Source organism: Cervus elaphus, chromosome 26 (assembly GCF_910594005.1).
Source record: "Cervus elaphus chromosome 26, mCerEla1.1, whole genome shotgun sequence".
NCBI classification, from domain to species: domain Eukaryota; kingdom Metazoa; phylum Chordata; class Mammalia; order Artiodactyla; family Cervidae; genus Cervus; species Cervus elaphus.
The window spans coordinates 40,975,160-41,002,963 of NC_057840.1; the positions used below are offsets into that span (position 1 = coordinate 40,975,160).

Below are 27,804 nucleotides of genomic sequence, written 5' to 3' on the forward strand. Positions count from 1 at the left end.
CACATTGGATCAAAAAGAAGTCACAGTCTACACCGTCCAAAAGTCTGCATCCTGTTTGCGTCCTTGGGCTCTGAGGTCCTCCAACAGAGGCTGAACCTGGAGATGAGGTGACTGACTGGAGTGTCCAACGGTAACAAAAACCAAGACAAGACTGAAACCTGGATCCTGACATCAGAGGGGGAGCCATCTTGATGGTAACATGTGGGATGGCAGAAGACCAAGAACCATTCCTGCCTGGCTTCCCTCCAGAAGTACAGTCAGCAAATTTCCCAGGCTTTAGCTGTGGGAGTAGGTGACTGTAAAGCTGAGAAGCGCTTTCCCGCTCACCGACCCAGTTCTCCCAGTGAACTGAGAGAATAAAAGCAGGGAAGGCAACTCATTGCCAGGGTGGGTGGAGCAGGGGGGTGGGGCATTTTGATACTGCGTCTAATTGTGTGTCCTTTCATTTTAATACATGTGAGAGCTAATCTCTAGTGTTTCTTCATAAAAAATTACAACTTTCGAGCTCTACAACTTGTTCAAACTCACTGGGCATAAATGACATTCATTCTAAAGCATGAGTTTATAAGCCAGGCTATCCTTAAAGGTCTGGGGTAGAGAGAATTCAGGGGAGAGAGGATGCAAGCTTGGATGCGGAAAAAATTCTATCTTTACTTTCCTAACCCTTAAGTGAAACTTTTCATTGTATTCAATTACAAAGACAAAAAGCCACAGGAACAGCAGGAGTCTGTGTGCCTCTGCCAACAACAGAAAAGAAAGAAAAGAAAGTGAAGTTGCTCAGTCATGTCCAACTCTTTGTGACCCCATGGACTGTAGCCTACCAGGCTCCTCCATCCATGGAATTTTCCAGGCAAGAGTACTGGAGTGGGCCATTTCCTTCTCCAGGGGATCTTCCCAACCCAGCGATCGAACCTGGGTCTCCCGCACTGCGGCAGACGCTTTACCGTCTGAGCCACCAGGGAAGCCCTGCAAACAATAGAAGGTGCGTCTAATTCTTCACCACATGTCACTTGCTGCAGCTACCTGAAAAAAGCATCATGCTCATGGTTCCTTTGAATGCCAACTGCACATTCTTACCCTGGTGACCCAGAACTGACTGACCCTGCATCTAACTCTCGAATGGCACAGGGTGGAAAACTGTAAATGTGCGTAAAAACAGACATAGAAAAAATATACCTATAGGGCTTCCCTGGTGGTACAGCGGATAAGAATTCACCGGCCAGTGCATGGTACATGGGTTCAACCCCTGGCCCAGGAAGATTCCACATGCCTCAGAGCAACTGGACCCATGGACCACAACTACTGAGCTTGCGTGTGGCAACTACTGAAGCCTGTGCGCCAAGAGCCTGTGCCCTGTATCAAGAGAAGCCACTGCAATGAGAAGCCCGAGCATTGCAACTACAGAGGAGCCCCTGCTCACCACAACTAGAGAAAGCCTGTGCAGCGACGAAGACCCAGTGCAAGCAAAACTAAAGAAAATACATACATATACACACTCACATATATATATGGAAAGTAAATGGGGAATGATAAAACAAATGGGATAAAATAGGAATAACTGACAAGTCTACTGAAATATATTATTGTTGCAATTCTTTAAGTTTGAAATTAAAGTACACATTTTATAAATTTGTAAATTTGATAACAGTATTTCCATATAATCGGTCTCCCATGTAATCCTATGTATTTTAAGCATCTAGAAATGAGTTCATAGGCTTTAACAAATTACCAGAGGGATCCATGGTGTGCAGAGGTTAAGAAGCCGTGCTCTGAACCGAATCATAACTGCAGGCTGTCTGCTAAAGCCCAGAGGGACTTATGCACGCGAGCAGTGCTGTAGCGAAGTCGCACCGCCCCACCTGATGGGGACTAGAGGACTGTCACGGGACACGTCTGTCATTAACTGGTCAGATCACTAAAAACCAGACGGGCGCACCTCCCACTCCTTCCCCCAACTTCCCCCACCTTACAAAAGAAACCAGAGTCGGGGGGAGGGGGAATCGGGATGGGGAATATGTGTAAATCTATTGCTGATCCATGTCAATGTATGACAAAACCCACTGAAAAAATAAATAAATAAATTAAAAAAAAAAAAAAAAAAAAACCAGAGCCTGACTAAACAGGGGAGTAGGAGTAACTGAAATGGAGCTGCTTACTGGTCTGATGAGATGGGATCTCAGAACTAAAATTACTGATTTCAATATGAAAATAACTAAAGATAGGCTACTCCTTTAAACTGCTGGCTGAGGCCACGACGTCCAGGTAGCGAAGAAGTGGTACAGTGTGTTATACCGCGCACTCTCTGCACTTAGCGAAGTGAGCAGACACTGTAGAGGTGACAGAACACTAGAGGAGGCAGAGGGATGTTAACTGAATAGTCATGAGCAGAAGAGAATCTTTGGTGCTGAAAACTGAGCAACTCCAGGCCAGGTAGCAGGAGCCCTGCAGGGGAGTGAGGACAGAGGTTGAGAGAGAAGTCCTGGGAGATGGAGGCCGTGGGATGCCCTGCGGGGGGCAGGAATAATCGAGAAGAGCCAGGGACCTCTCACCATCAGAAAACAAAGGTGCTCTCACAGCCACCTTGGAGATGGAATTAAAAAGGTTGACGAGGAACAGGCTCCCGTGGCCAGGCAGTGACGCTCTGAGCATCGAAAGGAAGACAATGATTACACTTCACTGGAGCGATTCCAAGACACGGCCCAAAGGAGAAATTGTAAAACGTAGGCTAGAGAAGTCATAGCTACTGGTATGTCCCTAATTTCTCATAAAAACAGAAATGAGGGAAAGACATTCGACTGTCTGAAAAAAAATGAATAATGTGAGAGTTTTGAGTGAAGCTTTATTTGGGGAAAAATGAGGACTGTAGCCTGAAAAGACAGCGTCTCAGACAGTTCTGAGGAACTGCTCCAAAGAGGCAGAGAGGAAGGCCAGTATTTCATATGGCTTTAATAACAGGGGGGTGTACAGTCAAGCACACACAATGGCAGAAGCCAAAGTGAGGAGCGCATGACACCATTAATGACTTCAGTGCCTTTCTAGATCAGAGGAGATGCAAGAACTTGGGCTCATAAAATCTTTTCCTAAAAATATCTATCTGAAGGCCTGTTCTGCTGGCTTTTCCCAGAGCACAGAGGACCTCATTCCTGATCTCCACCCTGAACTCCCTTCGGGGTATGTTGACAATGGCTACAGTGGTCAGTGACTTAATCCTTGTGGAGGCAGATGGCAAGTGCAAATTTTTAGCTGGCAGTTCAATTGGTAAAACAATACAGAATACTATGATTTGTTTTACTGATAACGTTTTAATTGCATTTTTATTGCAAAACAAATGCAAACCAAATGCATTTGTTTCACTGATAAAATGCTTTCTCTTCACTGAGTCAACTATGTAGTTATTATAGTAACATGACTATACTTTGTTTGGATTTCTCTTAGAGATGTAAAAGCTATTCTTTTTAACTTTTTATTTTGTATTGGGGTGTAACTGATCAACAAACAATATTGGGATAGTTTCAGGTGAACAGTGAAGGGACTCGGCCATACACACACCTGTGTCCACTCTCCCCCAACCTCCCATCCACACTGCCACGTGACAGAGCTGAGCTCCCTGTGTGGTACAGTAGGTTCTTGTTGGTGACCATTTTAAACACAGCAGTGTGTACACGACCATCTCAGACTCCCTAACTGTCCCTTCCCCATGACAACTGTTAAGTTCGTTCTCTAGGTCTTCGGGTCTCTTCTGTTGTAACGAGTTATTTTATGAAGACAGAAGTCTTGCTGAGATGATAGCAGAGGAACAGTGGAAGCCAGTGACCACCCTGGGCGGGGCGGAGCGGGAGTCTGTTGAGGAGGCTGCTGTGATTCACTAGGAAGCCCTCTGCTATGTATTGGGTGGTTTTATGCCAGGTGTTTACATCTGGTCAACAGGCCGTGGCGAGAACAGCAGGAGTAAGGGTTGCGGGGAGATAACAGAGACACCTCCATCGGAAGGGATGGCTTGTCTCGTCTGAAGGTAGCCTTACTCCCAAGAAGTGGAGCTTCCCCGGGGAGCACTCTGAGAGCTCTGACCATGGTGCAAACACCGCCCTCCTCACCTAAGCCCCGTGGTCTCCTTCAGTTTTCAGACTCTTCACCACCAGACAAACTTTACTCTACATCTGTGCCCAGTGGCGCCTTCCTGCCAATCTCCTCACCACTCCTAGGGGCAGCCACACCGGTACACAGGTACCGGTACACACATCCAGGCCAGTCCGTGCCTGGATCACAGTGAGGGGCTCAGGTTTAATGTGCAACAGGGAGCCATTTGGAGGGCTCCAAGCAGGAGTGCGACCTGATTGAACTTGTGTTGTTGTTGTTGTTGTTTTAAATCACTGCAGCTGCTGAGGACATAGAACTGGAGACAGAAGCTGGAGGTTGAAGCAGTGTCTACAGCTCATAGAGGTGATGGAGACATGATAAGGAAGCTTTCCAGAGACAGCAAGATGGTGAACTTGGCTCCCAGGTGTGGAAAAAGAATGTAACCTGCCATTACACTAAACAAAAAATGGTACCCACCATCAAGCCATCAGCCACTGCAGCACGCTCTACCCACTGTGCGCCCTGAGGGGAATTCAGGATGGAGGAGAAACTCAATGCAGAGAAAATTCTGCGCTCAGGATACTGGCCTGAGGTGATGAAGATGCATATCTAATGAATAATTTCAATGAACCCAGATTCTTGCATCTTCCCATACACAGAAAAGCACTAAAATCATTAACTCAAGATGTGTTTTTGCGTGTGTGTGATTAGCAATAATCTTTGATGTTCAACCACAGGGTATTTTTCCCAACAAAAAACTCATATATCCTGGCTGCTCCCTCACCTCTTTGGAGCAGTTCCTTGGAGATACCTTAGCTACAATCCTCAGTAAGGTCCCCAAATAAAACTTAACTTGCAACTTTAGGTTGTGTGTTTTTCTTTAGTTGACATAGTGAGCCCCTCCCATGACAAACATGCTTAATAAAATACAGCAAAAGCTATTTTGAAACAAAGTCAAGCTCTAAAGAAAATAAAAAAGAAATAAAGCGAAACCCCTGGGTGCTAGAACTGAAAACATTTAGCAGAAGTGGTCAGCACACCAGTGATGAGGTAAAATGCCTGCAGGCCCCTGAGGATGGGATAGTAACACTGTTCAGGGTTCACATCATCACAGAAGATGTGGTTTGAGTCTCACATTCTCTGGGAGCTAGATCCAAGATCTCTACTTAAAGGGAGAACCCTGCAAAGATTGCCTCCTTGTCTGTAAGAGAGTCTAGAAAAACTCTGCTCACCAGCCCATGAGCAAGAAGCCTGTCTCTGCTGGGGCTTTGAGTGGGAAATCACAATCCGAAGACTATATCATCCAAAGATGTACCTGAATTCACACTAAAAATGTGCTCTAGAAATTCCAAACTAAGGAATTAATATATTAAAAAAAATTAGTCCCATTATAGTGAACCCTTGGGGTATCCAAAAGAAGCAAACATAAAAACTTCTCCGTAGCAATAAATTTAGGATCTGAGGTGCTTGGGACTCCCACAGAAAACAATCAGTCTAGCTAAAGATAAGCTCACAGTAAAAACGATTAATGCGTGTTAATCCACAATATAACATAAGGGGGAGGCTCCACAAATAGGAATAAACACCCCAATAAACTGAAGTAATAAAAAGACTTTGAAAGAGACATTAAAGTTATTTTTAAATGAAGGGAAGAACAGAAGCCAGGATGAAGGAACAGGACACTATCAGAAAGAGATGCCAGTGGCCAGGAGTAAGTGGCTACAGTGAAGATGGTGAGACAAGTGAATTCAAGTCATATGTGAAGGAACATCTTACAGTAACCGCTGATCAGGTGAACATGGAAGAAAAGAATCAAGAATTCCTAGGCTTTAGCTTAAGCAACTACATGGATGCTCTGCCCTCTACTGAAATGAAAGAGACTAAGGGAGGAAGAGCTTTGCGGAGGGAGGGAGAGTTCGGCACGTATAGTTGGGATGCCTGTTAAACATCCATGTAGAGACATCAAGAAGGAGGCTGCAATATCTAAACCTAGAGCTTAGGTGAGAACACAGGTTAGAGAAGTTGAATCCAGGCATCACCATAGAGGTAATATTTAATAGCCTTGTCAGTTACTACCTATTCATTCTTCAAGATTCAACTTCAGAGGATGTCCTATAGAGCTTTCTGAACATGGCCTCTTACAAAGAGTGATGGGCTCCTGGATCTCTCTCACACACTCTCTATCTCTCTTACACTCTCTGTAACTTTATCACCTGTCTCCCCATTAGCCCAAACACCTAGCCCAGTATGTGGCAGACAACCAGGAATCAGGAGTAAGTTTATTCAGTTCCTGGATAAATGACTGCCCTAAAGCTCTAAATGCTGGCCCCTGGCCAACATTTTAGGAAAGTGGGCACTCAAAGATATTTACTGACTGAATGAATGAGCTAACCTTCTGAGCAGCAAGACTTTGACTGCTCTCACTCAGAGCCAAAGCTGTAAAACACTGGATACACTCGTCCAGGTCTGTTTGAGGTAAAGAAGCCAGCAAGTGTCTGAGCTCTTCTTCAGTGGAAGAATCCTGAAATAAAGGGAAAAAATTCTTCATAATTAAACTCAACAATTGAGTATAATGAAAAGCACCCAAAGAAACTAAGCCAAAACAAAACAGGAGAGGTAAATCATTGCTTTTAGTCTTGAACCTGGTCACCCACCCTGGTAAAACAATCGTTTAATTCTGAATTCCACACTTTCAAGTCTGCTACCTCAGCCGGAAAGACCTATTGTAATTTATCGCTCAAGATTTCAGCTCATGGGCCACTTCACATCTTGACTCAAATGAATTATTACATTCTCTCTAATTAAAGCTGGCTTTTTAATATCCGCAACTTGTTCCTATTGTTCTGATTTTCACTAATAATTTATATCTAGTATAGTTTTTTTCTGTTTTTCAAAAACTCATGGCAAAGTTTTCAGATTTCATTTTCTAGGAAAGCCTAGGAAAAGCACTTAAGAAACATGCTGTAATATCTTTATTAGTGGTTAACAATTAATATCCATGTATAATAATACAAGGAGGCCTGGAGTGCTGCAGTCCATGGGGTCTCAGAGAGTTGGACACGACTTGGCGACTGAGCAAAAACATGGTAATACGTTAGTATCTAAATGCAGTGGTTCTCCAGGGGCTGTTTTGCACCCTAGGAAATATTTAGGAATATCTGGAGACATTTTTGGTTGTTACAACTGGGGGTTGCTACTGTCATCCAGGGAGTAGCTGCCACCGTGTACAGAACAGCTTCCAACAACAAAGAATTATTTGACCCAAAATGTCAGTAGTGTTGAGACTGAGAAAAACTGATCTGTAGCAATCTTAGTACAAAGGACCAACTGATGGATGCTGATATGCTAAGAAGCCACCCTCTGGTATAAAGAGACTCCCAACTCCACAAAGAGGAAAATAATTTAGGAGAACTAGCATCTCCTGAGGAATCAAGAAACCTTGGAATGGAACCTACAATTTCAGGTTTACACCCTAACTAACCTGCTGTGAGAAGCAGCCAAAAAATTGTTTTTTGAATGGTTATTTTGCACCCAAAGTGAAGATGATATATTAAACTTTTTTTCACTCAGTAGATTATTTTTACTTACTTCTTTTAAAGACGGCAGAGGAGGAGGGCGGAGAAAAAACCGAAGATCACTCTCTTTGCTTCGTGCCAAACCAGTAAGAGTTCTCATATCACAGGCTTGAGCAATTATCCTGTACTGGTAATCTATTGCAGAAGTATGCTGTTAGCACCCAACTTAGAATATGGTTGTTTCAAAGATTAAATGAAGAACATAATTTTTAAACTGTAAGTTTGTAATTCAAAATTTTGCTGCATTTACAATACCAATAAGCTAAATATCCAACATTTCCATGACTGATCTAATTCTCAACACATATCTAGACATATCACAGTCTAACTAACCTTTTTGAAAAAATAAACCTCAAATGTGAAACCTGATAGATCATAACCAATTTAATTTCTTCTCCTTTAAAAAAGAAATTCCAGCATTCAAAAGCTATTTTGATCACTACTCAAAACCCTGCAAGGAGATCAAACCAGTCAACCCTAAAGGAACTCAATCCTAAATATTCATTAGAAGGACTGATGTTGAAGCTGTAATACTTTGGCCACCTGATGCAAAGAGCCAACTCATTGGAAAAGACCATGATGCTAGGAAAGACTAAAGACAAAAGAAGGGGGTGGCAGAGGATGAGATGGTTATATAGCATCACTGATTTAATGAACATGAGTTTGAGCAAACTCCAAGAGACAGTGAAGGACAGAGGAGCCTGGCATGCTATAGTCCAGTGTAGCAAAGAGTCACATGTGACTTAGCAACTGAACAACATCAACAAAAACCTGAGATTGCATTTAGATCCATCATCCCCTGGTACTGCCACGGTGCTTTGGCATTCCATGATGCCAATGAATAATCAGAGGTCCTAGATAGCAGTACTTTGGTTTAGCCTTGACGATTTCACTGTTCCATTCCTTATGTATTGCTATAGAGTGAATGTTTGTGTCCCTCCTAAATTCATGTGTTGGAACCTAATCCCTAATGTCATGGGATTTGGAGGTAGGGCATTTGCGAGGTGTTTTGGAGCGCTCATGACTGGGATTAGTGCTCCTGTTAAAGGGACCCCAGAGAGCTCCCTCTGTCCTTACTGGACACCAGGGTGCCACGTCTGCTGCCCTGATCCTGTATTTCTCGGCCTCCAGAAGACTGTGAGAAATAAATTCCTGTTGTTTATAAGCTACCTGAAAAGTGAAAGTCGCTCAGTCGTATCTGATTCTTTGCAACCCCATGGACTATATAGTCCATGGAATTCTCCAGGCCAGAATACTGGAGTGGGTAGCCATTCCCTTCTCCAGGGGATCTTCCCAGCCCAGACCAGGAACCCAGGTCTCCCATATTGCAGGCATATTCTTTACCATCTGAGCCACCAGGGAAGCCCAAATTAAGCTACCTAGTCTACAGCATTTTGCTACAGCATCCCAAATGGAATAAGACATGTGTCAAAAAGAAAAAAAAAACCTGCAACCACTGGAGGAGACATTATTTTTAATAATAGCCCTATGTAACCTGGGTGTCAGAATCAAGTGTGGAACTTTTTCAAAATCTACATGCCAGGGCTCCAACTTTGATGTTTCTGATAGAGCAGAAATCTGAATGGAGTCCTGGAAGGCAGATTTTGAAACAGATTTTTATTCTAAATCTCCACTCACATTCTCCACTGAACTAGTTCAGTTCAGTCACTCAGTTGTGTCCGACTCTTTGCGACCCCATGGACTGCAGCATGCCAGGCTTCCCTGTCTATCACCAACTCCCGGAGCTTGCTCAAACTCATGTCCATCAAGTCGGTGATGCCATCCAACCATCTCATCCTCTGTCGTCCCCTTCTCCTCCTGCCTTCATTCTTTCCCAGCATCAGGGTCTTTTCAAATGAGTCAGTTCTTCGCATCAAGTGGCCAAAGTACTGGAGCTTCAGCATCAGTCTTTCTAATGAATATTCAGGACTGATCTCCTCTAGGATGGACTGGTTGGATCTCCTTGCAGTCCAAGGGACTCTCAATCAAGAGTCTTCTCCAACACCACATTTCAAAAGCATCAATTCTTTGGCACTCAGCTTTCTTTATAGTCCAACTCTCACATCCATACATGACTACTGGAAAAACCACAGCTTTGACTAGATGGACCTTTGTTGACAAAGTAATGTCTCTGCTTTTTAATATGCTGTCTAGCCTGGTCATAGCTTTTCTTCCAAGGAGCAAGTGTCTTTTAATTACCATAGTTTGGTCTCAGGTCAAACTATAGGGACGGAACACAGCCCAGCCCATCAATCAACAGAAAATTGGATTAAAGATTTACTGAGCATGGCCTGGCCCATCAGGATAAGACCCAGTTTCCCCCTCAGTCAGTCTCTCCCATCAGGAAGCTTCCATAAGCCTCTTATCTGTCAAAGGGCAGACAGAATGAAAACCACAATCACAGAAAACTAATCAAACTGATCACATGGCCCACAGCCTTGTCTAACTCAATGAAACTATGAGCCATGAAACCACGGCCACCCGAGACGGACGGGTCATGGTGGAGAGTGACAAAACGTGGTCCACTGGAGAAGGGAATGGCAAATCACTTCAGTATTCTTGCCTTGAGAAACCCCATGAACAGTATGAAAAGGTGAAAAGATATGACACTGAAAGATGAACTCCACAGGTCAGTTGGTAGGTATCCAGTATGCTACTGGAGAAGAGTGGAGAAATAACTCCGGAGAGAATGAAGAGACAGAGCCGAAGAGAAAACAACACCCAGTTGGGAATGTGACTGGTGATGGAAGTGAAGTCCAATGCTGTAAAGAGCAATATTGCATAGGAACCTGGAATGTTAGGTCCATGAATCAAGGTAAATTAGAAGTGGTCAAACAGGAGATGGCAAGAGTGAACATCAACATTTTAGGAATCAGTGAGCTAAAATGGACTGGAATGGGTGAATTTAATTCAGATGACCACTCAGATTAAGTAAGCTTATTTTTACAGTATAAATTACTATAGTCACCAATCAGTCAAACTGACTAACTAACTTGTATGGAGACAGAGATCTTATCCTGAAACTAAACTTTTCTTTGAGAACATTATTTTTTTTTACATGTTTGTGAAAGTGAAAGTGTTAGTCACTCAGTTGTATTCAACTCTTTGTGGCCTCATAGACTGTAGTCCGCCAGGCTTCTCTGTCCATGGAATACTCCAGACAAGAATACTAGAGTGGGTTGCCATTTCCTCCTCCAGGGGATCTTCCCGAACCAGGGATCAAGCCCAGGTTTCCTGCATTGCAGGCAGATTCTGTACTCTCTGAGCCACCAGGGAAGGCTCCTCTTTTTATAAGAGGACTCTACTAACAACGTGTACTTTAATCCCTGTACTATATTCAGAGGATATGAGCTCTTGCTCATGTAGTTTTACTGCAGAACTTGCAATTTTAAATACAATTAAATATTAAAAACCTTCCTTAAAAAACAAATATACACAAGCCATTAGGTACATTTGACTAATTATTATATTAAAGCCACAGAGACTGTCAAACTGAAATCACATGTAACTTTGGTGCAGCCAGCAACTAAAATATATCTCATTAAATAGGAACGAAAAAACATGCCAACACATTAAGCTATACCTATCAGAATCAAGAGTTTCTCCCGTCAAGTATAAAAAGTTCATTCTGGTAGAAAGTTTATACAAATATATCTACCTCCGTTTTCAGGGGTTCTTACCAAACACCCCATGGCTACCAGGCCAGCAGGTTTTGTACTTTATAACTGGAGTTTCTTTTAAAGTTTTTGAAAATATTGTTTACACATGTTAATATTTCCTGAATTATTCTCCTTCTTTGATGTCTCTGGCCCTTCATTTCACATCAGAGATCAGGAGCTGGCCGATGTGTGCGGCATGCACAGACGTCTCCTTACCGTGCCAGTGATGGGCCTCCGACATCTCCTGGACGGCCTGCAGACGGGCTGCCCTGTCATCAGACCGGCTCTTCCTCAGCAGCAGCCACACAGCACAGTCGTGATCTTCTATATCGACTGTACTAAAAGTGTCTTCGAGATAACAAAAAAAGACAATGTGAACTGTTAAAATGTTTTCATCCTCACATGTAAGACAGTAATTTGTTAAGTATCTGAAATCTACAATACGGAAGTTAAATCCATCTCCAGGTGTTGATAATGACTGACAGGCTTGTTCTCAGTTCTGTCATATTATGATGTTACGTATAATATGTATGTGCTTTTGTTTTATATATTATGTTGGCTTTCACAATGAGATCTTTGTTTCTTTTTGGCTCCTTTTCCCTAAAGAAATTTTTTATTATGAGAAATATCAAGTATGAGATAGATTAAAATAATAATACATTAACAGCCACATGTTTACCACAGCTAGATTTAACAAATGTTCTTATTTTGTCATAGCTGTTTAATCTGCATGGTGTGTGTATTTTATTTTACTTTTTTGGCTGTGCTGAGCAGCTTGTGGGATCTTAGTTCCCTGACCAGGGATTAATAAACCCAGGCCCTTGACAGAGAAAGCATATAGTTCTAAACACTGGGCCGCCAGAGAATTCCCCTGGATGTGTATGTACTTTTTTTTTTTGTACTTCTTTTCTAAACTGTATGAAAGAAAGTTGCAGAAGTAATGATATTTTACTGTTTCATAATTCTAAATGCATCTCCTAAGAATAAGCCTACATTCTCCTATACAATCACAATGCCATTATAACATCTAAGAATACTAACAAAAATCTTCCAGATCATCTAAAAATCAGTCTAACTACACACTCAAATTCCTCCAACTTTTCTCAAAATATCTTTAGAGCTGTTTAAAAAAACAAACAAACAAACAAACAGGATTTGGTTAGGTCTCTTTAGTATCTTAATTCTAGAAAGTTTTCCCAGTTTTTCTTTTTCAAGATGCCAACTTTTTAAAGAGATCAGGTCAGCCCTTTTATAGCTAGCTCCACAATGTAGATTTGCCCAATTGTGAAATCTATATTTTTGATGCATTTATGAGAAAGCATGGGAATGATTTTCTAACAAATAATTTTGAAATATTCATCAAGAGAGTCTCAATATTTATTTACAACTATCTAACATGAAGAGAGTCTCAATATTTATTTACAACTATCTAAAAATAATGTACCCATAAAGATAGAAGGAAAAATCTTTCCAAGGCATGAAGTCCTTAAAATTAAGTATAGCCCGAGAGAACAAGGTTATTCAACTTTCCATAGCTATAATAAATCTTAGCACAAGAAATGGAAAAAAAAAAAAAAATCTCAGGTTGATCACTGAATGACATTCAGATTACTGATAAGGATTCTCAATTAAATATGTGAAACTTACCAGCAAATGGACCCCGTAATATCCTGGCTGATGTTGCCAATACTTTCCTTACTGCTTTGTGAAGCTCTTTCCTTGCCTGGTAGGTGATTCCTAGAATGATTACAGATGTAAATAAAACCAAATAGGTACTCTTAATGCTAGGCTCCAATACTTCGAAGAAAAATGTATAAATTAAGTTCCAATTTTTTGAAAAGAAAATGTAAAATAGCATCTTTCTCTTTTTACTGTCACTATTAAAGCAACTAAAACCATTATGGGAACACAGACTCCAAATCCCACCCCGCACCCCCCAAACTGCTTTCCTAGTCAGGGAAAAGGTGAAAACAAAACAAAAGCAAACACACTAACTCAAGCTAACAGAAATCCTCACATACCACACAGGAGTAACTAGATTTGAGAAAATGTCACTTAAAAATATCCCTCTCAGAGTGAAAATTAGAGATACCTGACTAATGAGATTCAGCTTTACTATCTAAGTAAATTATATGCTATAAAAATTAGCTGTGTAATTGATGTAACACACCATGAAAGCGTGCTGAAAGAAGCAAAGTACAATAACAATACACACAGACTGGAGAGGGTGGTGACAGATACAGCTGCAGACAGGGGAGCAGCAGAACCTGCCGACGCGGGGGACGCCGAGCGCTCACAGGCATGGCTCTTCCGGCCGGCGATGGGCGACAGGCAGCTCTAAGTCTAGCCTGATGACTGCCCACGCTACCCACATCCTGATGAAAAGATCCTCTGCTCTAAAACTTCCTGTTCGCCAAGCAACCATCTGATTACTAACTGGGTGTTCATCTGACCTAAATATGGAGGAGGGGTGTTTCGACTAGTAGAGCCAGGTTTTCCAACCTTAATGACACATTTTTTTTCCCCCTCTGTAAATAAGTTGGTATTCATATTTATGAATCCATCCCATGAGATTAGGGTGAATAATAAATGCCTTAGAGCAAAAATACCTCTGAGCTAAGTGACAAAAATCATGTTTTTATGCTTGCTAAACTGAGGACCAGCCTCTGAACTGACAGTCCTCATGAAGCAAAGAACTCCAAGTGAAAGTGAAACTCGCTCAGTCATGTCTAACCCTTTGTGACCCCATGGACTCTACAGTCCATGGAATTCTCCAGGCCAGAATACTGGAGTGGGTAGCCTTTCCCTTCTCCAGGGAAATCTTCCCAACCCAGGGATTGAATCCAGGTCTCCTGCATTGCAGGTAGATTCTTTACCAGCTGAACCACCAGGGAACTCCAAGCTTAGACTAAAACAGTTAGCTGGTCTTCAACTGACTTAGTTACAGGAGAGCTGCGAATTTGGGTTAAATATGTGAAGTCCAAAATTTGATCTTCAATTAATTCCTTAGGAACTTGGCTCTCACAGGTCTGGTTGTTCTTACAGTTAGCTGAGCCTGTTTTATGAATATTGTATTCATTTAAAAACTTTTTTATAGTTTTTTCTTCAAGTTTTATTGAACTACAATTGATACACAGGTCCGTATAAGTTTAAAGTAAACAGCGTAATGATTTGATTTACATACATCATGAAACAAGTACCATAATGTTTAGTGAACATCTGTCATCTCATGGGCACAAAATTAAAGAAATAGGAAAAAAATTTTTGCTTGTAATGAAAACTCTAAGGATTCACTCTCATAACCACTTTCATATATAACATACAGCAGTGTTAATTATATTAATGTACATTACACCCCAAGTACTTATTTATCTTACAACTGGAAGTTTGTACATTTTGACCACCTTCATCCAATTCCCCTGCCCCCACATGCCCTGCCAATGGTAAGCACACATCTGATCTCTTCTCTATGAGTTTGTTTGTTCGTGATGTATAATTGACTTACAACATTGTATTAGTTACTGGTATTGTTGTTGTTCTTGTTGTTTAGTTGCTAAGTCCTGTCTGACTCTGCAACTCCATGGTCTGTAGCCTGCCAGGCTCCTCTGTCCATGGAGTTCTCCAGGCAAGAATACCGGAGTGGGCTGCCATTCCCTTCTCCAGGGGATCTTCCCAACCCAGGGATCAAACCTGTGTCTCCCGCATTGACAGGCAGATTCTTTACCACTGAGCCACCAGGACTGTTGATATCACAATATAACAATCACTGGGGCAGGAAATATGGATTTTTTATATCCTTTATTTTTCTACTTTTCTCTGTTCTGTATCTAATCCTCCTGATCACTTTTACAACTGGGTGGTTGGGGAGAAGCTTTTCCTTTACAAAGTTATTTCATTTTAGTTTGATACTGTTAGTATGGCTGGGAGACAGTTAAGAAAATTTTCCTTTACTGTCAAGCATTTTAGTTCTAATTTCTGCCAGTCACATGAAGTAATGTCATACTTCTATATATTTCAAAATGATCAGCACACTAAATCTAGTTATCATCTCTCACCATACAAGAGTAGTGCATAATTATTGACCACATTCCCCACACTGAACACTTTATATCTGTAACTCATCTATTTATAACCAAAAGATTGTACCTCTCAATCTCCCTCACCTATTTCTCTCCTTCCCCAACCCCCACCCTCTGGCAACCACCTGTAGGTGCTCTGTATAAATGATTAGGTGTTTTGTTTACTCATGTTCTATTTTTAGATTCTACATATACATGAAATCACACAGTATTCTGTCTTTCTCTGTCTGACTTATTTCACTCAGCATTATACCCTCTGGGTCTATGTTACAAATGGCAAGGTTGCATTCCTTTTTATGGCTGAGTAATATTCCATTGTGTATATACACACACACATCTTCTTTATCCATTCATCTATTGATGGGCACTTAGGTTGCTTTTATATCTTGGCTATCGTAAATAATGCTGCACTGAATAGAGGGGTGGATAATCTTTTAGAATTTTCTTTGAATAAATACCCAGGGATGGAATTGTTGGTTCTAATATAGTTCTATTTTTAATTTTTTAAGGAATCTGAATACTGTTTTTCATAGCGTTTGTACCAATTTACATTCCTAAATACTCATTTTTTAAATTCAATAACTAGCTTCCATTGTTCACAAAGATAGGATTACTTTACCATGAACTTACCATGATTTTCTGTTTTATCTAAAGAAACTGTGTGCACATATATATATGACTTCATTTTTTCTCTTTCTACCACTTGAGTATCTAATGTCAAAGACTTCTTCAAGGCCAGAACTTCATATGTAATAAATAAAGAGCCTCTTAAAAAGAAACAAAAAATTAATCATAAACATATAATCTAAATATAACACAGGAGCCACTCTTTTTAAATAAGCTTTCTGTAGAAATTTTTCTCTTTTTTATTGGGAAACATAGTATGAATATGGTAATGTGTATATAACATACATTATACATACATATACAAATGTATATACACATTTCAGCTTAACAAATAACAACAAATATCTGAATTACATTCCCAGGCAAAAAACATTAACAGTACCCAGAAGCCCACAGTGTGTCCCTCCCTGATCCTGACCCTGTCTCTCATCTCTATAGCCAATTATTATTCTCTGATTATAATAATATCCTTGCTATTCTTTATAGTTCATCACCTAAACATGAACCTTTAAACAACAAGGCTTAATTCTGTCTGTGAATTTCAAAGGAATGGGATCTCACTGTATGTATTCTTTAGTTCAGCCTTCTTCTTGTGAGATTCACCCATGTTGTTACATGTATCTGGAGTTCAAGCATTTATATTTTCACGTGGCATGTGATTCATCCACTGTGTGGCTATATAATGACTTACTTATCCTTTCTACCACAGATGGGCATTTAGGGAATTTCTGTTTTGAGTCAATTAATCTGTTATACATCATATATATCTGCACTGTATGCATGTGTATATGTTCCTCTAAGATATATACTCATGTTCTGTACATACATATGTTCCTCTAAGATACATACTTAGAAGTAAAATTATAGACTTTCTGAAAGTATATATATATATATATTGTTTGACTTTACTAGATAATACCAGTGTTTTTTTTAAAGATTAGTCAATCTGTACTCCTAACACCAGCATATGAAAATTTCTTCTAAGTGTTAAACCTAAAATCAAATATTAGAAGTGAAATACAAGGACTTCTCTGACAACCCAGTGGTTAGGACTGTGCCCTTTCACTGCCAAGGGCCCGGGTTCAATCCTTGGTTGGGAAACTAAGATGCCACAAGTTGCACAGTGGAGGTGGAGGGGAAGCAAACTAGAATCTTTTTTTTAAGTGAAATACAATGCTGTATATCCTAAAGTGAAGGATTTTTCCCCCTAGTCAGACTGACCTACACACTCCTTTTATCCAGACACAAAGGCTGCACTCTGTGAACTCAGAGCTTAGAAACAGCAGTTATATGAAGCCTTTTCACGAGCTTCCCACCCCACAGCAAAAGGAAGGAAGAAAGGCCAGACACTGCCAGCACCCAAAGAATGGAGAGAAAGCTCTTTAGGGTCATCACCTCTCTGGGGGAGTCGACCAGAGCAGCCAAAACGAACAAATCTATTCAGTATTTTTATCACATGTTTCATGAAAGACAAAATTCTTTACTAGAAATTGTGAGTTTTCACAATATTCCTGAATTTTACTGTGATATAAACAAAAAAACTGCATCATAGAAAAGAATATATATTTATCTTTTTTTTTCCATTTATTTTTATTAGTTGGAGGCTAATTACTTTACAATATTGTAGTGGATTTTGCCATACATTGACATGAATCAGCCATGGATTTACATGTGTCCCCCATCCCGATCCCCGCTCCCGCCTCCCTCTCCATCCCATCCCTCTGGGTCTTCCCAGTACACCAGCCCTGAGCACTTGTCTCATGCATCCAACCTGGGCTACATTTATCTTTTGCCTGGAATGAGTCCAAGGAAAAAAATCCTCTAAATATGTTCTGTCTTACCTTACAATGTCATGGAGAAATGTATGTATTTGGATATAATGGCAAATATATTTACTTTATCATCTTAGCATCTAAGATTTGACTTCATATTTACACTAATGAAAAAGAATATTATTAACAGAAACACTAGAGCAGCATTGGACATACACTTAATATATATCCATCCCTCCTCTCCAAAAAGAAGAAAAGAGAATGAAAAATAACAACCTTTGGAAGAAAATCACTCCATTCATTAAACATGTGCCTCTGAAACAGCATGAAATTGGAGGGTCAATCTAGTGGTTTTCTCAGTCAACCTCAATTCCTTTCATAACAGCTTTATGGTGACTCAAAGGACTTTCAAAAATAATTTTGACTATAGTTGATTTCAGCCTTCTTGAACTTCTTCATAACCTAACACAAGATGTGATTTTAGGTATGTGAAAGCTAATCAGTGAGTGCCTGCTCTGTACTTGCCAAGTGCTTTCCTCAGAGCAACAGTGCCAGGGGGCAGAATTCCCACATCTACTACATCCAAGAGAAAACACTCCTCAGGGCTTAAAGTAACTGGGTCAAGACAACATTTAAGTGACAGAACCAGTGATGAATCCACATGTTCACAGATTCTAAAATCTATACCCTTTCACTACCCCTATGCTACCTGTAAATTACTTCCACTGAGCTCTCAAACAGTAGTATAATGAAGTCAATTACTATTTCACAGTTGACACTTACCCTAAAATAAGTGATCCAGTAAACTTTATTATATTTCCTTCAAAAAGAAAGGGAAAAAAAGTCAATGTCAATCTATAATTTGTTGGATGTATAGAACCTTTGTTCAGGGTTTTGTTCAGATCTTCAACCAATGCTGCCAAGAAAACATTTCTCCTCCCTACTGAGGGTTAAGGAACTCTCCACTGACTTCCCCACATATCAGCCCATGGAGATGGACATTCCTCCCAAATTCTAGAACCTACGGTTCCAGAACAGGAAAGAGGACAATTCCAGGAAGTCTTCTTTATTCCAAGATGGCTTCCTGGACTTCCCCAGGAGCAGCTAGTTTGTTTCCTCCTATAAGGCTACCACCTGTTTCTTCATACTAGGATGTTTCTTTTTCACTAAGCACTGGAAACAGAATGCAGACTCACAGCCTAATCTGCTACCCTAAAGTATATTCACTACTCTTGAGTTTGTTCTACTAGAAATGATAAGAAAAGTTTCCTTCTCTGTTCCACTCATTTTTGTATTTTTAAAACACAAAATCACAGAATTTTCTAGATGAAAAGGATCTATCCTAAGAACTGATCTCTCTTAAAGGCCAAAAGGAAGCTCCATGAGGACAGACTTTGTCTTATTCCATACTGTACCCTCGGGGCCTAATGATAGTACCCAGCACATAGTAGAATGAATGAAAGATGGCCTAGGCAATATTCTCATTTTACAAATAAAGATTAGTAATAACATAAATATTTACAAATAAAGACAGTAGATTGGTACTAGATCTTAAGTTCTTAGAGGGCAAGCGAAACATCTTCCTGGCTCTCCATTGAATTACCAGAACCTAATACACGGGCCTGGCACCAGTTTTATAGGAGCTTAGCAAATAGCTGCTGAAGAATGCAGTGAGACTTGAATTTACAAGGATGAGTATGAACCTGACGGGAACAAAGGGAAGAGGAATTTCCCAAGAAAAAGGAGTATGCATGGCTCTGGGCCTACAAATTTGGGGTGAACCATTAGTACAGAAAAGTTATAAATAAATTTGAGACTTATCACTAATTAAACAAGTTTTTGCGGACCACCCTAGACACTTAACCGCAATTCTATCACTGTTTCTGTAAGAAAATACCGTCGTTTAAACTGGACTCACTGATCTCTCTCCAGTACGTGCTGCTTTTTGGCGGAGGAGTCGAGGTTCCCATTCTTCTATAGCAGATGACGCAACAAGCAGCCAGGGACATTCTGTGCAGTTAGAACAATTGCAACAGATTTAATTTAGCATGTAATTAAAAATATTTCTTTTAACTAAAAGAACACATCATTACAGAATATTTCCACTGCTCTAAAAATTGACTGTGTATTATATATTCATCCCTTCCCTCTACCCTCCTCTAAACCCTGGCAAACATGGACCTTTTTACTATCTCTATAGTTTTGTCACTTACAAAATGTTATTACAATTGGAATCATACAATGAAAAAAAAAAGAACATGTCACAATCACAGTAGATTGACCACAGAGTTAGATGTTTCAAGACTTGGAAAAAAAACTTTTCAATTAAAACAAAATTTCTCCCTTAAAAATTTAAAGCAGACTTATTAGAATAGTATTTTGCTGGTACCTTGATGATTATTCTTCAAACTGTATCCAATTGTGAACAATGATTAGTAGGAAATAGGAAAAGAGGTTATTGAGAATATCAATACAGGTGTCAAAAAACTTTAAATGCCTTTGATATATATACATATAGGAGAAGGAAATGGCAACCCACTCCAGTGTTCTTGCCTGGAGAATCCCAGGGACGGGGGAGCCTGGTGGGCTGCTATCTGTGGGGTCGCACAGAGTCGGACACGACTGAAGCGACTTAGCAGCAGAAGCAGCAATTTATATTTATCTTTGGTGACTGTGAAGTCCCTACAGAAGTGAAAAGCATTCTGAATGGAAGATATACTTAGGACCCACGGACGTGTTTAGCTTTTCTCCAAATCCTTTAAGATGGTACCCAATATTGTTTAAAATCTTTGAAACTTAATTGTTAGTTGGCATCATGACAAAGAAGATGCTGCTCAACTATCTAATCACTCACCTTTCATGCAACGATTTAACCAACTAAGTGAAGATGATCTAAATATGATGTGATGGTTTTTAGAACACCTCAGTATTCTAGAATCAGGCTATCTCCGGATGAAACATTTCTTCTTTTTTCTTTTGGAATAAGAGAAAAGAAAGAAGATGCCTTGAGGAACTCGTGAGAAATGGTCTTTGGTTTATTTTTATACAGTAAAAACGTCTGGCAGCTTTACAGAGATTAGGGAGAAAATAATCTAACGAATGCTTGGTGTACATGTGTAAGAAAATCTGTTAGGAATAACACAAAATAAAAAGCTTAAAAATTTTCTTGTGACTCTAGCACATCAACTGATGGCCAAGCAAATTGTTTAAGCAACAGGTAAACTTGTAAAGATCACTGTTTTAAAGGTCACTGTCTCTTATTTTCTCACTTGTTTAAAGAGTTGCTGTCACTTCCCAAAAACCTTCACAGTATTAACTTAAACACACACACACCCGAGCAGGTTCCCCTCCCACCACATCCTGAATACATCTGAGTACAGCAGAAATCTACTTCATCTTATTTCCCTCTAGATTTCCTCAAACGCCAACACTGGCCCTTTCAGCTTTTTCTAGAATAAACTGCTCCATATCTAATTCTCTAACATTCAACTCTCTCAGCATCTCGACTACTTCCAGTTCACTGCTCTCCAGCCTCAACAAATCTTCCATCCTTGCTTTCCTGGGAGTGAGCAGCCATCTCGTGGTTCCACTTCCTTCCCAACTCAGCCTTGATTCTGGGGTGCATCACTTCACCCTCTCTCTCCACCTGCTCCCTCAACACACCAGTGAGTGAGTGAGTGAGTGAAAAGTCGCTCAGTCACATCTGACTCTTTGCAACCCCATGGACTATACAGTCCATGGAATTCTCCAGGCCAGAATACTGGAGCCTTTCCCTTCTCCAGAGGATCTTCCCAACCCAGTGGTCGAACCCAGGTCTCCTGCATTGCAGGCGGATTCTTTATCAGCTGAGCCACAGGGAAGCCCACCAGAGCCCTCTTTCTAGTAATACTATCCTGCAGCCCCAACTTGAAACGTGTTTTCTGTGTTCCGACTCTTGGACAGCCAAGATAGGGGACAGAGGACACAGACAAGCCGGGAGTGGGCTCCCAGAATGATCTCTGCTGTCCCTAACCGTTTCTCTTCTTACCCTCACAACAACTGCTCTAAATATCCAGGAACTCTGCAAGTGTCCTACCCTCCCTTCATCCCTTTCAAATGACTTGTCTCTAACTTCGCTCGGAAAATGAAGCCTATCAACTCCTTCAACTTCTGCCCCCATATCTACAAGCAGGGATCGACTGAGGTATTGAGGGAAACAAATTGTATTCAGATAGTGGGGTAGGGGGAATTTCCTTTTAAAAAAAAAAAACTACACACAAAACCACAAATATCAAATTAGGTACTAAAATGAAAGTGATTTAGAATGAGAAAAGATACCACAATAAATTCCTGCAGTCTTAGAAATGTTGATACCTTTCTTCTGGGGTTTCATTAGGTAATCTGTCGGAAGTGCTTACAAAGTAATGCTTCGGGATTATACTCTGATGTTCCTCCCTCCCTAAAACATGACAGCTCCTACTAATTCTGAGTACTGAAAGGTGCCCATGTGGTAAGGCACCCCCAAGCCTAAGCTTCACAGTGTCACAGGAAATCTACCCTGGCTGGTTTTCACGTCTTTACCTGCATCACCTTTTCCAGACTCCAAATGGACTTTTATCAAATAAGACTTTTTCCTATTTCTGAGGAAAAGGTCTCATCCTTTCTGACAGGGAAATGTACCATATATGTTCTCATCTCTTTCACTTCCACAGGGACCTTGATCCATTCATTAGCTTTCTCTTCTTTATCTTCACACACTCTTCTTCAGCTCCTTCTGCTCCTCCCCTCGAAATACTGGATGTCCAGTGTTCTCCCATCAAAACACAAAAATGAACAAATACCTGGGGGGAAAAAAGTAAACCCCCAGTCTACCCAGTGCCCTCCACCTCCTCAAGTGGTGGAAGTCTCTTCATCCCCACGACGACTGCCCTAAACATTCACATACTCTGCCAAGCCCCGACCCGACCTCCAATCCACTACCACTTCTCTTACCAACTGCACGTCTGTCACCTGCATTTCTTAAGATTCTTTCCCCAGTGTGTCTTCCTGCAACACTGGAATAGCCCTCCCCATGGTCACCAGTGAGTGACATCTTTGCTGCGAAAGCCACTTTTCAGTCACGATCTTCCAGTCTTTGTCTGAAGCATTTGACTGCCTTCTCCTTCTCTCCTCTAGCTACTGGGACACCGGGTCTTCTCGTCTGATGCTCACATTTCTGGCCACTCCATCCCATTACTCACTTGACAAAAACTTACTGAGCACCTACCACCTGCCAGGGTGGAAACCTGAGATGTGCCCTCAATGGGCTCACAGCTGGCTCTGCTGCCTGTGTGTGTGCACGCATGCTACATCGCTTCAGTCGTGTCCGACTCTTTGCAACCCCATGGACTGCAGCCCACCAGGCCCCTCTGTTCTTGGGATTCTCCAGGCAAGAATACTGGAGTGGGTTGCCATTGCCTTCTCCAGGGGACCTTCCCAGCCCAGGGATCACACCTGAGGCTCTCACACTCCAGCACCGCAGGCGGGTTCTTTACCCCCAGCGCCACCACCCAGTCCCCAACCCTTAGTGCTGCAGTGGGCTCCACCTACGGCCCTCTTTTTCCCTCATGCTGTCTTCTTGTGCTAAGTAATTTCAGTGCTTTCATCAAAAAGTTTTACCTGTGAGCTTGTGATTCCCAAACTTCTATAACTAATTCAAGTCTCTCTGCTAAGCTTCACACACATATTCAGCTGCCTAATTCACATTTCCACTCAGAAGCACCACAAACACCCATGTCCAAAGTCAAATTACCATATTCCCAAATATCCCAAGACCATTTATTACCAAAACATAGTTTCTGCACTGATTAGAAATGACTCCTCCCTACACCGAGGTCTAATCCACCTAGGGTCCATTTCTGGAGAGTTTTGTTCCATTGGTATATTTGTCTAACTCTGCATCAGCGATACAATGCCTTCCTTAATTTCTATACCTTTAAAATAAGCCTTGATAGTTTCTAGGTAAGCACCCCGCCCCCATTCTTTTCACAATTATCTTGTCTATTGGGATTTTTATGGAAATGAATTGAATTTACAGACTTAATTTGGGAGCAGTGATGCTTTTGAACTGTGGTATTGGGAGAAGACTCTTGAGACTCCCTTGGACTGCAAGGAGATCCAACCAGTCCATCCTGAAGGAGATCAGTCCTGAATATTCATTGGAAGGACTGATGCTGAAGCTGAAACTCCAATACTTTGACCACCTGATGAGAAGAGCTGACTCATCTGAAAAGACCTTGATGCTGGGAAAGATTGAAGGCGGGAGGAGAAGGGGACGACGGAGGATGAGATGGTTGGATGGGACCACCGACTCGATGGACATGAGTTTGAGTAAACTCCGGGAGCTGGTGATGGACAGGGAGGCCTGGGGGCCTGGCGTGCTGCAGTCCATGGGGTCGCAAAGAGTCGGACACAATTGAACGAATGAACTGAACTGAACTGATATCACATGGAGTCTCTCCATTCATGAAAAGTATATCTTCAATTCTTCTTTTAGATCTTTTGTAATTTTCTCCACAAAGGTCATGCATGGTTTTTCTTTGTCTCCTCATTTCATGGAAAATTTCAAATGTATACAAATGCGGAGAGAATAATAAAATGAACCCCTCATCACTCAGCCTCAAAACTTACCAACACAAGGTCAACCTTGTTTCCTCTATGCCTGCGCTATCCAAAAGAACTTCTGCATGATGGAGATTTCCTACTGCTAATGTGAAAATATGCTAATGATTGAGGAACTGTCATTTTACCTTTTAAATTTTAATTACCCACATATGGCTAGTGGCTATAGTATTGAACAGTGCCATCTGTAACCCACATTCATTCCACCACTGTAACACTCAATTATTCTGAAGCAATTCCATGATGTCATGTCATATTTAACCCTTAAATACTATAGTATGCTACTGCTGAGAAAATTAACCGTCATTATTCCCCTCTCCAAAAAAATTCCTTAGTATCATCAAAAGTCCAATGAATGTTTTAATTATTTCATAAACTTTGGTTTTGCACCACTGGACTACTAGAATTAGGGTCTAACCAAGGTCCATATTAGGTTGCTAATGTGCCTCTTTTTTAGAGTCACTTCATTTCTATAACTACTAATTTAGATTTTTTTATTGAATTAGTCTTGATAATATCTATTTTTCAAGAAAGTGGGAATTTAGGTTTTCAAAATCATGAACATAAAGCTATTCCTGTTTATTTCTATGATCTTTTTATCCCTAAAATTGCCTAACTTTTTTGTTCCTAGCATTATTTGGGTTTCTTCTTTTTTACTTTTCAGTTGTCTTCTAAAAATTTATTAATAGAAAATTTTATTTATTAATTTTCTTCATCTATTGGTTTTGCTGAGCATCTCTGTTTTATTTTGTTTTCTATTTCTGCTCTTCACTATCTTCTTTCTTTGTTTGGATTTACCCTGTCCTTTTCTTAACTTCTTCAACAAAACGTAATATACTATGAGTATTTCTTGCTGTCTCATAAGTGCATTTAAGACCATAAATTCCCCTCTAGTTTTGCTTTACTTCAATTTCACAAGTCCTGACATTTCTACTGCGTGTGTTTAGACACTTCAGTCATGTCCAACTCTCTGCGACCCCATGGACCATGGCCTGCCAGACTCCTCTGTCCATGGGATTCTCTAGGCAAGAACACTGGAGTGGGTTGCCATTTCCTTCTCCAAATCTGACCTGAGACAAGACCTCCTCTAATCTGTGGATTGTTTAGTTCTGTTTCCAGTCTTTAAACATGAAATTTCTAAAGATTATCTCTTCACTCTGCTAGATGGCATAGATTCTTTGGAATTACGAAGGTCTGCTTTGCCACCTAATTGCAACCAATACTTATAAAAGCATCATATAAACTTATTCTTTGTTATGGGCAAAATTTAGTATATCTATTATAGCAAGCTCATGAATTTTGTTGTTAAAAAGTTTCTATGGCCTTACTAAATTTTATCTGCATGACCTTCTAGTACCTCAGAGAGGTTTTTCAAAATTCTCATACTGGCTTCTTGATTTATCAGATTCCCCTTAGACTTGTCCATTATTTCTTTAAATTATTTATTCATTCAACAAATACTTGGGCACCAATAAACCAGGAACTGTTTTAAGTACTGGAGATACAGTAATGAATATGAAACCTATATACCTGCCCTCATGGGTCTTACCTTCTACTATAGAATCCCCCCGCCAGTGTGCCAAACAAATACTGTCATATTTTGGTCGTGATGTGAAAAGACATGTCATTAGGTGCATAAAAACTTACGACCATTAAAACCTTAGTACCCTGTCCCTTTCTTCATCATATCTGATCCCTCTTTATCCCTATTAATATTTATTGCCTTAAGTTCCATTTCATAAGATATTAATATTTCCTTACCAGTTTTATTTTTTTTTTCCTTACCAGTTTTAACATGTGCTTAACTATCATTTTCCCCAATCATGCTCATAATCTTGATATCATATATATTTAATTACAAAATCTTTTAACATATAAGTTTAATCCATTTACATGTATTGTACGTGGGATAAATCGTTTCCTTTATTACTTTTTAACTGGTTTAAAATTGTATCATTTATTTCTCTTCATTTAAAAAATAACTACATTTTTAACATGCTACATAAACTTAAGCAATACAAAAATTCTCCCAAATAAGAATGCTTTAAATCCAATCCAATCTCTATCTTTTTAGGTATTTTTGCCTCTATTTTAATTCCACATTATTTTTTTTTCCCACATTATTTTTAAATACTCCAATGGGAGTCTGTTAGACACTTCCCCAATAGGAGCAGTTTCATGAACTACAGAAGTTATAAAGTGGATATGCAGGTAGTGACCTTACAAGAAGTCTTACAGGCAGAAAATCTAGTACCAGGTACTTCCTCCAAAAACACAGAAGTTATCACCCTCACCAAAGCAGGATGAAGTATACCATACAGATGTCCCCCAACCAAAAAACCTGGAAAGAAGTACTCCCAGAAAACCAATCCCCACCCAGTGGCTGGAGCCTCATCAGGTTTTGCTAGTAACTAATTCTTCTGCTAAACTTGAAGATGTTAAGCCTTGGATTCATTCAAGTGAAGGAGTGATCCCTCCTGGCCATCAACACAATGAAAGGGAAAGCTGCTGCTGAAAGCCCTTAACAGACCTTCATGTCCTCTTTAGAAGAAACAGGAAGAACAAACAGGATGGTTCCTAATATTAAGATAAGGACTGTTCTGTTGCTGGAACAAAGTTATCTTATCTGATCCTGGAAGCTAGTTCTGACGCTCAAGATCAAGTTGCTTTACCCTTTTGCTATAATTACACTACTCTGGAACTGAAGTACACATTTCTGTCACTCTCTAATTTAGATTTAGCCTTTAGTACACCATTTTCATAATGTATGGTACTACATAGGGTCCAGACTAGGGTCGAATTTTTTGGAGCGACTGCCCCACAATTGGCTAGGGGGAGTTTGTCGTCGGTGTGTGTCAACAGGTGTATGTCAAGAGAACTGGATGGTGACAATCTCTGCAGAGCCCGGGTTATAACGTGAAGTGCTGTCTGCCACTTGTGTTTCCTGCCGTGCTTTGCCCTCACATATCAGTTTAGTTCAGACAGTCACTCAGTCGTGTCCGACTCTGCGACCCCATGAACTGCAGCACGCCAGGCCTCCCTGTCCATCACCAACTCCCAGAGTTTACTCAAACTCATGTCCATCAAGTCAATGATGCCATCCAACCTTCTCATCCTCTGTTGTCCCCTTCTCCTCCTGCCCTCAATCTTTCCCAGCATCAGGGTCTTTTCCAATGAGTCAGCTCTTCACATCAGGTGGCCAAAGTATTGCCCTCACACATACCAGCCTTCTTTTCGCAGGTGGGCCCCATCCTCAAGGTTACCTCCTGCCTCTGCTAGCCCCTGATTAGAATTAGTTTGAAAGTGAAAGTGAAAGTGAAGTCACTCAGTCATGTCCGACTCTTTGCAACCCCATGGACTGTAGCCTACCAGGCTC

The 27,804-nt window shown here is 40.6% G+C and overlaps 1 protein-coding gene across 5 annotated transcripts in view; it reads right to left on the bottom strand.

Annotated features, from left to right (window-relative positions):
• The window catches only part of SERAC1 (serine active site containing 1), a 55,198-nt gene that overhangs the window by 20,477 nt on the left and 6,917 nt on the right, over positions 1-27,804 (bottom strand). For 2 of the 5 annotated variants that reach the window (XM_043888178.1, XM_043888175.1), the window contains exons 2-9: positions 20,644-20,762; positions 19,708-19,799; positions 18,573-18,609; positions 16,021-16,157; positions 12,959-13,048; positions 11,528-11,659; positions 7,666-7,787; positions 6,470-6,598 (exon numbers count right to left, since the gene is read on the bottom strand). In XM_043888178.1, coding sequence (XP_043744113.1) covers positions 6,470-6,598; positions 7,666-7,787; positions 11,528-11,659; positions 12,959-13,048; positions 16,021-16,157; positions 18,573-18,609; positions 19,708-19,798 — 738 coding nt within the window. In that variant the 5' untranslated portion in view covers position 19,799; positions 20,644-20,762. The remainder of the gene's footprint in view (positions 1-6,469; positions 6,599-7,665; positions 7,788-11,527; positions 11,660-12,958; positions 13,049-16,020; positions 16,158-18,572; positions 18,610-19,707; positions 19,800-20,643; positions 20,763-27,804) is intronic. The other 3 variants (XM_043888176.1, XM_043888179.1, XM_043888180.1) reach the window with 3 other exon arrangements.